Raw genomic sequence first — 12,500 nt, 5'->3', positions numbered from 1 at the left:
TCCAAGGCGTGAATAATGGGCTCACCATTAGAGAGAGAAAAAAGACAGAGAAAGAAAGAAAAAAATAAAAGAAAAAATGAGAAGAGGACAAAAAATTGCTGATCACTTTCTAGGGTTTTTTTTGTTTTCGTTTCCCATTTTACATGGCTATTAGGGGACCGATGTGATGGAAGAGATTTCCTTTGAATATGTGCAGAAGAAATTGTTCAGTTTCCACCGTTGTCATTCAGTAAGACAGTTGTTTGCGAGAATAATGCAGCCAGCCGGCGACACCTCTGTTGCGATTTCATCTGCCGCAGACAGGGCTGCCTGTCGTGCCACCCAAGTGTTTAAGCTGGTGACATGAGGATCAATAATGATTGACTTGAAGACTTGAGTTGACTTCCAGGGCCATATTTCATCCCTCTATGTACCCTCTCCTTCCCCTTTGCCTTCCCTTCCTTCTATCTTCCCTTCCCTCCTTCCTTTCTTCTTTCTTTCCTTCTGTCCTCCCTTACACCTTCCCTCCTTCCCTTTTGCCTTCCTTTCCTTCTGTCTTCCCTTCCCTCCTTCCCTCCTTCCCTCCTTCCTTTCTTCTTTCTTTCCTTTCCGTCCTCCCTTGCACAGGTACCATCTCCGTCAACTCGGTGCGTACGGCCTACACGGCCCCCGGCGACAGTGAGATCCTGGACCTGGACGACCTGCTGTACCTGGGCGGTCTGCCGGAGGACCGCGCCGGCCTGGTCTTCCCCACCGAGGTGTGGACGGCGCTGCTCAACTACGGCTACGTGGGCTGCATCCGCGACCTCTTCATGGACGGCCAGAGCAAGGACATCCGGCGCATGGCGGAGGTGCAGCACGCCGTGGGCGTCAAGCCCTCCTGCTCCAAGGAGCAGCCCAAGCAGTGCCTGAGCAACCCCTGCCTCAACACCGGGGTGTGCCGCGAGGGATGGAACCGCTACGTCTGCGACTGCACGGGCACGGGCTACCTGGGTCGCTCCTGCGAGAGAGGTGAGCCTGCATCTGCATTGTTCTGCATATTTCCTGTGCTCTTAGAAAGTGATGAGGTCCACGATTGTAAGTTGCTTTGGTTAAAAGTGTCTGCCAAATGTAATGTAATGCAATGTAACATTGGGGGGCAAGCTAGCTCTACCAGACCCTCATCAAATCAAGTTGAGGAACTTATCATTGGCAGGTGAGCAGGCTGAAGGGTGACGTGTTGGATGCACTTCACAGTGGTTTGTCTGTCGACCGATCAAGTGGGAGCCAGTCATGCACATAGGAGCACGAGATCTGTATTATTTCTGTAGTGTCACTAGACACCTTTGCGGTGAATCACATTTGCCACCAGCTACGAGATTTCTACTGTAGGCTAGAGGCTAACATGATGGTCATGAATATTGATTGTTCTCACGAGCGATGAAGCACATGAATTCATGCGTTAAAATATGCACAATGCCTATTTGTTCCAGTCATTTTCAAAATCTTTTTTTTCAGTAAGGTGAAATACTTAAATGGGTCACCTATATTAAGATCATACTGTAGGTAGAAGTAGCTGATTTGAAATAGTGGTTTGGAATCCTAGCTTTTGAATCCTTGTTGCCTAACTCAGAATTTTATAGAAATAATTCATGCTTATTCAAAGAGAAAGATTTTTTTTCTCTGCATATAGTGTATTACAAGTATCTTAATACTGGGCTGATGTAATATTATGCAAAGATACTCCAAACTAGTTTTCTACTGCCTTAGTGGTGTTCTCTACTAGTTTTCCTCCTCAGAGACACATATAGTACTGCACATGCTCCTTTTCACATTATACTACAGGTATATGGGTTTCTCACATTATATTGGGGTCTTGACTTTCCCGTGATAATGCTGGTAACATTTCCAGGGGCTTTTATCTTGACTTCATCTCTCAGAAACAAATACAATCTTCACATTAAGCTGATTTGGATCTTTTTTTGTCCCAGAGGGAGGCTAGGAGAGGCAATTCAGGATTCAGCAGATTCTGGCCTCTGTCTTACACTTCTTAAATAGAAGTGGAGAAAGGAAATAGGATCCTGTAAAGCCTGATATAAGGCTACTTAGGGTCTTAAAATGGTCTTTTTTCCACCTAATGGGGTTTTAGGAGGAAACAGATCAGAAGTCAATAAGATCCTATTTACTACTGAGCGACCAAGATAAGGCTGCTGTAAAAAAAAAAAAAAAAGTAATACATTTCTCTGGAGTATATTTTATAGAGCTGTCTCTGTAGCGTCATAATCCCTCGATGATAAACTCTAAGGTTACACACTTTATACTGACTATACCGTGACTGCACGCATGCGTGTTAAATGTATTAGGGGGAAAAAAACTATTCCAACGGGTACCTAGAAAAAGTGTGTTTCTCCGGTTACTCCATTTTGAGCCATTTGGTCGCAGCTCCGATTTCCGATCTGTCTGACCGCACACTGGCGACGGCACACAGCAGCTCCACGCTTGGCTGTTACCTTGATAATTGTGCCCCGGTGTCTGATTCACACTGTTCTCAGAAGAAAAAACGGGATAGGCTGCAGAATTTATATGTTTTCAGCTCTCCCCTCTCTCTCTCTTTCTTCTTCGAAGGAATGTGCTGGTGTTTGTAGTAGATGAAAGCCTCTGTTGTCATGCCTGGTGTAGCTGCTGCTGTTAGCTGTTGTGTTGCTGCTGGTCTTACCGTCTGTTTCTGTCCTCTGCTTTGTAGAGCTGGGTGTGTGTGGAAGAGAATCACACCCAAGCCCATTGTGTGTATGCGTGTTGTTGCATCGTGTCTTTTGGTCTCTGCTTTTGTTGCTTGCTTTTGTGCTTGTGTGTGTGTGTGTGTGTGTGTGTGCGTGTGCGTGTGCGTGTGTGTGTGCGTGCGTGCGTGCGTGCGTGCGTGCGTGCGTGCGTGCGTGCGTGCGTGCGTGCGTGCGTGCGTGCGTGCGTGCGTGCGTGCGTGTGTGCGTTTGTGTGCGCGTGCATGCTTGTGCATGTGTGTGTGTGTACATACACTATGTGAGGTGTAATCCAATGTATAGAAAACAAGTGTGCGCAGTGGTACAGTATAGTATTTGTGCACGCTATTGAAAAAGAAAGAAAAAGAGAAAATAACTGTACGGGAAAGAGAGAAAAAAATGCAGTGTGTGTGCAGGTGAGTGTTTTATAACCTCCTCGTCCACTTGAAGAGGGCCTCAGTGCAGTGTAGTGTACATATATAACTACTAGACACACAAAGCCCATCTCCCACCGGCGTGTGCCACTTATCTGGCCTATAATAATCCCTCCCACAGCAAAAAACGGACTCGTTCAGGAGAGAAGAGGGGGGTAAAGAAAGCACAATCAATTACACCCGTATTGTGCACAGGGCCCTGCATGGAAATTACTGCCAATGATCTGGACCAATTAGCTCATCAGAGGAGATCTGTGAGTGTGAGCTCCCTCTCCTCTCAGGCCGAGGGGCTGATGCTTTGGTGGGGATCTCAGAGATGCAGGAGTCTGTTAACAGTGGGTGGTGTGTGTGTGTAAGGAGAGGTATTTATAGACGATTTGTTTCAAACACCACCCTGGTGCTATTTTTAAGATGAAGTAAAGAGTGGTTAATGTAAAGGGAGTGCAGGGGAGATGGGTAGATAGATGATATCCTAGGAACGTCATTAAAGCTTTCTGGCAGAAATAATTGCAACATGCATATTCTCTGAAGGGTAAAGCAGTTTTCTTTTACCTGTCATGTGTCTGCATGTAAAAACTCCCACCTCCTCAATTTTCCCTTCAAAAAAAGTATAACATGGTCTATGAAAAAAGACACAAATAGATCATCCTTAATATCAACTTACAGCAGTCACATTACTGTAGTAGTCTTGATTTCACTGAGCTTTAGATGGCAGCCATTTTGTGAGGCATGTACCAAATTTAATTTCAAAGCTGCGTACTTACCTAACAGTTGAAACGCTCTAATGATGTTTTCGCCTCTGTCAGTGTAGCACCACGAGCATTTTGTTTGGCTTGATTTGATGGCTCTAATCAGATGCTTTCGTGTGTTTTTGTTGTTGTTGTTGTCTTTGAGGTATCGCAGCACCTAATGTGATGTGGTGTTTACCCACCCTGGAAGAGGCTTGTGCTTGTGTGCTTGTGTGATTAAGGGAGATTTTTTTGAAGTGTTGTGTGTTGTGTTGTGTTAATGCATTTTGGTTCATGTGCGTGTTGGTGTCAGCGTGGGGAGTTTGGTTGTGCGTGTGTGTGTGTGTATTTGATGTATCCAGTGTGATTGGAGCATTGCGATGCAAGAACACACCACGAGCGCAGCACACACAGAACTGAATTATGTATGCTGCCTGAGAGCTGCCTGTGAGCAAACTCCTCCTGTTTATCATGATTGTTGAACATACATTTCCCTAATCCCCGTGGTGCGCTCGTGCTCCTTGGGAGGGCCGGCGTGCCGGATTGTGCCCCGTGCAGCAGGGGGGCTTTTCAACCCCTCGCCTGCCACTCTGCTGACATACCAACGTGCGTACACACACACACACACACACACACACACACACACACACACACACACACACACACACACACACACACACACACACACACACACACACACACACACACACACACACACACACACACACACAGTCAGCAGCTTCAGCTACAACTAGGCCTAGAGCACATACAATACCTGGCTGCCTTAATTTTCCCCCCGTGGATCAATAAAGTTACTGTATTATATTCTGTACCTGCCATGTAGATGAGGATAGTTGGGGTCTTTTATATGTAGGGGGTGAATTCAGGTAAATTGGGCCACTTTGGGCCATTTGCTTACAGTATATGCAAAAAAAAAGAAAGAAAAGGGGCCCAATTTACCTGAATTCACTATATATTTTGTTTGTGGTAGTCCAGCAAACTGGATGAGCTCAAGAAGACGCCAAACAGGAAATGAGCTCATATCTTGGCATCCCTTTGACGTATCGCTGCCAAACTTTGCGATACTGAAGCTTACCACTTCGAAGCATACACACCATATTTTTACAATGTGGACATTACGCTGCTGCTTGGCCCCACATCGCTGCTAGCAGCTGTATTTATTTTTGAGATTTTGCTTGTTGTAGTCCAGGAAGAGGGATGGGCGCTCAATGCACCAACATATCTCAGTCAGCCACTCCAGCTTGAGTCAGCAGACGAGATTGTTTTTTTTTGGTATTTTTTCACATTTTGTATATTTTGTTAGTTGCAGTCCAATGAAAGGGATGGAGCTCAAGGCAACCAGGAGTTGTCCCTACCGTATGTGGTGGTGATGCATGGTTGCGTAATGTTTGTGTGTGTGTGTGTGTGTGTGTGTGTGTGTGTGTGTGTGTGTGTGTGTGTGTGTGTGTGTGTGTGTGTGTGTGTGTGTGTGTGTGTGTGTGTGTGTGTGTGTGTGTGTGTGTGTGTGTGTGTGTGTGTGTGTGTGTGTGTGTGTGGTTGTTTGTGTATGTGTGCATGTGCCTTTGTGTGTAAAAGTAAGGGGCTGTGTCTATATTTGCATGTGTTTGGTCATGTGTGTGTGTGTGCGTGCGTGCGCGCGTGTGTGTGTGTGTGCGTGCGTGCACGTCTGTGTGTATGCGTGCGTGCATGCGTGCATGTGTGTGTGTGCGTGTGTGCGTGTGTGCATGCGTGCGTGTGTGTGTGTGTTTTGTGTCTGTGTCTATGTGTGCCGGTGTGTGGGTGCGTCTGTGGGTGTGTGTGTGTGCGTGCACGTATGCGTGTGTGTGTGTGTGTGTGTGTGTGTGTGTGTGTGTGTGTGTGTGTGTGTGTGTGTGTGTGTGTGTGTGTGTGTTTTGGAGGCAGTGTTGGACTGGAGCGAGTGGTAAATTAAAGAAGCAGCAGATGGGGGGACAGATGGAGCGAGTGATCAGCTATGTACACTCCTCTCTACCTGCAGTCCTCAAGCACTGTCTCCCTCTTTCTTCTTCTCCTTCTCCCACTCTCCCTCTCTCTCCTCCCTCTCCCTGAATCTCTCTATCCTACTCCCTTTTCTCATCCCTCTATCCTCCCTCTTTCTCTCTTACACTTGCTCTCTCATTTTCTCAAGCAGTATCTCTCTCTCTCTCTGTGTCTCTCTCGCTCTCTCTCTCTCTATTTCTGAATCTCTTTCATATGCTTTCTCTCGTCCCTCTATCCACTCTTTCTTTCTTTCTTTCTTTCTTTCTTTCTTTCTTTCTTTCTTTCTTTCTTTCTTTCTTTCTTTCTTTCTTTCTTTCTTTCCATCACCCCTCACACCCACTATTCTCGGTTGCCTCTTCCCTCTCTTCCCTCTGTCTTCTGTCTCATGCACATATCCTGTCTTTCTTGTATCTCTTGTCTGCCCTTCTCTCTCTCTTGCTCTTTTTGCTTCCACTTTCTCTCATTGTGCAACTGAGTGTGTGTGTGTGTACGTGCGTGCATGATACAGTACATGTTGTCTGTTTACTCGGGGGCCGCATGTGTGTTTACCTGGCAGGCTGTCTGTCTGTCCGACTGTCTGTCAGCCGCTCTTTGGCTGTATTTCAACCCCCTGTTTCCCCTTCCTCCCGGTAAAAAAATGCTGCAGTCTGTTTAGCGGGTTCCAACTGCATCCAGCCTCAGGCAATGTTAGGGGACGGAGCACACTGCAGATGTTTTAAGCCAGGGGTCAAAGTAAGTTGATGGAGGTGGTGTGGAGTATAGCGTGGATTTGGGTAAACTGGTGGCAGGGTCCCTTTAAGAGCATGAAGCAGTACGTGTCGAGATTACATCGGCCCTTTTCCAGAGAGAGAGAGAGAGAGAGAGAGAAAAAAGATGGTCCCTTGGGAGAGAGCTGTTGTTATGGCTTCCAGGAAGTTGCAGCTCAGTTCCAGAACCGTGCTCATCGAGTGTGAACCCTGGGTAGGGAAGTTCAACCCTCAGAAGCTATGATACGATGTAGTATTATGTACTATGGTACATGTGCTGTGTGTACCATACCTGTTCAGCCAAACGGGCATGGGCTATTTTTGTCAAGTAGTTGTTTTCATGAACATACTGTATGTTTGCAGTCAGCACAAGCAGCAAAACATGTGTTTTAAAGGTGCACTTTGTAGAATAGTGGCCAGAATGGCTGCTCATTGAAACTGTGTTGCCTATTACCAAATTTGATCTTTTCATGAATATTTACTAAATAATAAACCAATATTTACTAGTATGACCAAAGTACAGCAAGTTTTGCAGCTAAAATGTGTCTATTTCTGGAAATTAAAGTGGCGGACCATGGAGAAAAGTGCAATTTTCCCAGTCATAATGAATACTTATTATGACTTTGGTGCTGGTGGTAAGTGTTCATGAGAAGCTAACATTTGTGAATGGGCAGCTTGAATTCTGGAAACAAAAAATATTGCACGGTGCACCTTTAAAGGTCACATGTACTGTATATCTTTATTAAATGAAGAAAAAATGAGAATTAAAAAATGTGGTTCAAGTTAGTATGAGAGCCATTATGTCTGGCACTGATGGTAGACATGGTTGACATGGGTGAGTGGCGAGCAGGCAGGAGAGCAGCAGGTGCCCCCTTTTTCAAATTTGTTTCTTTATTTGTTTTGTTTTGATTTTAAGGGGCTTTTTTTTTGACCGCACCGTGTGAGATGGTGACAGGAAGTGGGAAGTGGGAAAGAGAGATGGGGGAGGATGGGAAAATGACCTCGGGCTTGAATGGAACCCGGGTCCCCGGCGTATCAGTCAATGCGCTAGCCGTTTGAACCATTGGTCGGGGCTTCAAGATTGTTTTCACCAAAATGGCACGCCCAATTTGTCATGTATTTGGCAACAAATTTCTGTTGGTTATTGTCATCATGTTGTAGTAGGAAAGTTTTCATTTTTTTTGCTAGTCCAACAGAGAATGGTTTTGTTAGCTGCACAGCATGCTCCTCTCTGACAATAACCTGCTAGGACCAAAAAAAAGAGAGAGAAAAACTATGGCGAGGAGGGTCGTTACACATAACAGGATCCATGTCACCGCGATCCTCGAGCGGTCCTCGAGCCCTCGTCGGCGTCGGAGAGAGGGGGGATGTTTTGCAGTGTGGTGTATAGTTTTGAGAGGGCCAAGTGGCCGGTGGGGACAGAGAGTTACACACTGTTGAAACGGAGAAGTGTAATGACCTGTGAGAGGCGGAGGGATGGTAATTAAAGAAGACGCTCCTGTTTGTCCTCGTAATTTTCGCTGCCCAAGTGCTGTGCATGCAAATGAGGTCTGGGTGGCAGCTGTGTGAGATGGGTGTCAGAGCTGTTTAGACAGAAGAATGACTGCTGCATTGATTTTGGATGCCGGAATCATCAAATTAATCTGTTGTAACAGTTCCCTGGAAAATATGTCCTCTTTTTGTGTCAGGGTTGATATATCACCTTTTTTTGTTGCATCGTTCGCAGGCTGCTCCTCCTTTGCTTGTCACCTGGTGCTTTAGATGCTCATGTACTGAGATACACATATATAAATACACGCGGGCGCGCGCACACACACACACACACACACACACACACACACACACACACACACACACACACACACACACACACACACACACACACACACACACACACACACACACACACACACACACACACACACACACACACACACACAAACTCTCTCTCTCTCTCTTCTCTTTCTATCTTTCTTTATCTTTCTTTCTCACACACAAACTCACACACACACACACACACACACACACACACACACACACACACACACACACACACACACACACACACACACACACACACACACACACACACACGTGTTGATTAGTATTCCTGTGGCCGGGCTTGTTTCTGTTGGCTGCTTGTTTTTCTGCAGCCGTGCTCCGAGGCCCTCGCTGCTGCCATCCGTGCGGAAACACGACATGCTGCAGACGACACCCGGCACAGGAATCACAGGAGCAGCGGAGGAGAGAGAGAAGGAGAGAGGAAGAGAGAGAGAGAGAGACAGAGACAGAGAGAGAGAGAGAGAGACAGAGAGAGGGGGAGAGAGAGAGAGGGGGGGAAGAGAAGGGGGAGGGCAGGAGAGAGAGAGAGAGAGAGAGAGAGACAGAGACAGAGACAGAGAGAGGGAGAGAGATGGGCTTGAGGGAGAAAACAGAGACAGTGAAAATGAGGAAGGAATGAAAAGTAGAGAGTGGTAGAGATGGGAATATGATAGAAAAAGAAAAAAAAGAAAGGCAGAGAAGAGCAGAGGCGAGGCTGCAGGAAAGACAGAGAAAGAATGAGGCATAGAAAATGGAGGGGAGGAGATAAAAGACACAAAGAAGAGGGTGAAGGATAGTGTAGCGGTTGAGGCATGGACATCGGGGAGTAAGACTGATAGAAAAAGGGGGAGAGGGGAAGATAGCCAGAGAGAGAGAGAAAGAGGGAGGGAGGGAGGGAGAGCAAGGCCAAGTAAGGAGGGAAAAGAGGGATGAATAAAAGAGAAGTGAAAGGAAGGAGGGAGGCGTCAGAGGGATGAGGAGGCGTGGGAGTTACCAACAGCAGCCTAATTGGTGCTCGCCCGCGGCTCTCGTGTCACGGGAGCAGTTTGCACTCCAGAGACAGACGTCTTTATCGCCTTCCTCCCTCCCTGGTGCCAGATGCCAGCCCTCTCCTGCCCGCGCCCAAACCCAGCCGCAGCCCCAGCCCTGCCCGCGCCCAAACCCAGCCGCAGCCCCAGCCCTGCCCGCGTCCAACCACAGCCACAGCCTCGCACCCAAGCAGCACCTCATAGCTGCCCAGGATCAATGGGAACATTCCCCTAGGGCCCTCCAAAGCAGATATATAAATATATATCTATGAAGTGGCCTGGTCTTAGATTGCTCAATAGAACCGAGCCAATTAAAAAAGCAAGATGACTATTTTTTCTTCTTCCTCCTCCTCGTTACTGTTAGCAAGTGCTTTCTTTTTCCTCTCACTTGCCACCTTGTCAAAATGTTGCCAGGGCTTATGTCACGTGGTGCTCAGGGGTGACAAGGAGCGAGAGGGAGGAAGAGAGAGAGAGAGAGATAAAGAGAGAGAGGAAAGAGAGGAGAGAGAGAGAGAGAGAGAGAGAGAGAGAGGAAAGAGTGGAGAGAGAGAGAGGAGAGAGAGAGATAGAGAGAGAGAGAGACAGTATGGGGTGCTTTGGGTATTCCTGCCCTGTGCTTTGCTCTTCTGCTTCGGTCTTCTGCTGGCGTGAGGTGGTTATGGAGATTAGGGGGGGCCGCGGCCCGCTTTGAACACTGGCTGCTATCTCAGCGTGCCACGGCCCAGGGCTTAAGATCCTGTCCCCTCTAAATTGAATTGGCCAATAAAATGATTGCCACACGAATAAACAGATTAGGGAAATAGAGACATGCTGAGGCAGTGAATTGGGGGCCCCCGTGCCACTGTGTGTGTCATCTGACAGGGCCGGCGGAATAAATCAAGCCAAATTGAATTTGTGAATTAAAACTTTGAATGCAAATGAGGGAATGAGACACGATGTCGGGTCTTTAAATGAGAGGGTGGGTCGCTCGCGTATGGGGGTTGCTGAGGACGTGTTCACGGTCCTGCTGTGTTGACGCTGAAGGGGCAATTTGGTGGTCTGAGCTCTCCCCCAAAGTCTGAAAGGAATGTTCTGGAAATGGTGACACATTCTGGGGTGTAGTCATTCTGAGTTTCTAGCAGCCACAGCATTATATTTGAATTGCATACATTTTTTTTCTGATAAGCTTTCTTTCCATCCTCCTCCCATCACGGCTGCCTATTGCTCTCATGCTGACTTCCATTCTTTCATAAAGACAAACTTTCTTTCCCTTTAGTTTTATCGGAAACCTCCGAACGTTTTTTTTTGCCTATAGTATTTAAATTCTATCCTCTTAGCATTAAAAAGCTCTCTTGTCATTTCTTCTGTTCTTCTTCCCTCTCTCTCTCTCTCTCTCTCTCTCTCTCTCTCTCTCTCTCTCTCTCTCTCTCTCTCTCTCTCTCTCTCTCTCTCTCTCTCTCTCTCTCTCTCTCTCAGTTTTTTCCTCTGTCCATCCCTCTCTCTCTCCACTTCTGAACCACTATCCAGCTTCTCCCTCGATCTCTCTTCTTCAATTTATGATTCTCTTTCTTCTTTCTGCCCTCCTTTTCATTTCCCTCCCTCCATTTCTATGCCCAACTCTCTCTCTCTCTCACGCTCTCTCTCTCACACACACACATGCCACTATCCTGAGCTATGACAGTGAATTGCACTTAACCCATCTTGGCTGCCTTTATTCATCTATTGATGTATTTATTAATTTATCCCCTTATGTAATTGCCAAATGGAGATTGTATAAAGCCTTGTGGCAAATAAAGAACTTTTGAGCATCCTGTATTTTTAACAAAATACAATCTGTACATTTCAACTTTTGTCATCTTAACTTTATTATTTTTCTCAACACGCGCAGCAGCTCTATACTCAGTCAATCGTTTGGTCTGTCCGTCCATCAGTCAGAAATTGGAGGGTTTTGGAGGGGTTGCTTGTCATGTGGTCTGTGGAAGTTGTTTAAGGGTCAATACCATATTTTTGGGGCTCAGGCGTCTGGTGGTAGAACCACAGCTAATGCCCATTAATTAATTAGTAATTAAGGTATTGCAATGAATATGCTCCTTAGGTAATCCACTAAAAACAAAACAAAACAAAAGAAACAAACCATGTAATCCATACAATAGAATCATTGCTTGAGATTGTACCACCCTGACATGTGCTACTACTACAACATCACTGGTCCTGATTCAAAACATTAAAGAAACAAAGCTCCTGCACACTGTTCACATTTGCATGGTTTACTGCAACGTTTCGGTCTACTGACCTTCTTCAAGCAATTCAATAGTACAAATGGTTACAAACATCTTATTCAAAACATCTCTCCCTCTCCCTCTCTCTCTCTCCATCTCCAGATGCCACCATCCTGAGCTACGACGGCAGTAAGTTCATGAAGATCCAGCTGCCCATGGTCATGCACACGGAGGCGGAGGACGTGTCGTTGCGTTTCAGCTCGCAGCGAGCCTACGGCCTGCTCATGGCCACCACCTCCCGCAACTCGGCCGACACGCTACGGCTGGAGCTGGACGGAGGTCGCGTCCGACTGACTGTCAACCTAGGTACTGAGCACCACACACCAAGACACCTCCAAGACCGGAGTGTAGTCACACGGTCAACCATATATACAGTATTTACCATGTCTACTGCCCGTCAACCTAGATACTGAGCACCGTACACACCAAACAACAAAACACGACTAGAGGATAGTCATACGGTCAACCATACCGTATGTCCATCATAGTTACTAACCATGAGCCTACGTAGTAAGCACCACACCAACATGACACAATATCTGAGCGTAGTTGTACGGTCAATGGCATATATACACAATTTACTTTGGTACCGGTGCTTAGTCGCACGGTCAACCATTCAAATATTATGTTTACTGTACTTTGATGACACACTTTGTGGCACAGTCAATGATGTATGGCACAGTCACTCAGTCAGTGTCAGCGTAGGCTTTACCCATGACATGACTGTGGCTTAGCTACATGCTCACCTTATA

The 12,500-nt window shown here is 46.5% G+C and overlaps 1 protein-coding gene across 1 annotated transcript in view; it reads left to right on the top strand.

Moving 5' to 3' along the window:
- Positions 1 to 12,500, top strand: part of nrxn1a (neurexin 1a) — a 201,087-nt gene that overhangs the window by 85,924 nt on the left and 102,663 nt on the right. The window contains exons 9-10 of the mRNA XM_063216926.1: positions 607 to 990; positions 11,851 to 12,054. Coding sequence (XP_063072996.1) covers positions 607 to 990; positions 11,851 to 12,054 — 588 coding nt within the window. The remainder of the gene's footprint in view (positions 1 to 606; positions 991 to 11,850; positions 12,055 to 12,500) is intronic.

Source organism: Engraulis encrasicolus, chromosome 15 (assembly GCF_034702125.1).
Source record: "Engraulis encrasicolus isolate BLACKSEA-1 chromosome 15, IST_EnEncr_1.0, whole genome shotgun sequence".
In the NCBI taxonomy this organism is placed as follows: Eukaryota; Metazoa; Chordata; class Actinopteri; order Clupeiformes; family Engraulidae; genus Engraulis; species Engraulis encrasicolus.
This window is presented reverse-complemented; position numbering and strand designations above follow the sequence as displayed.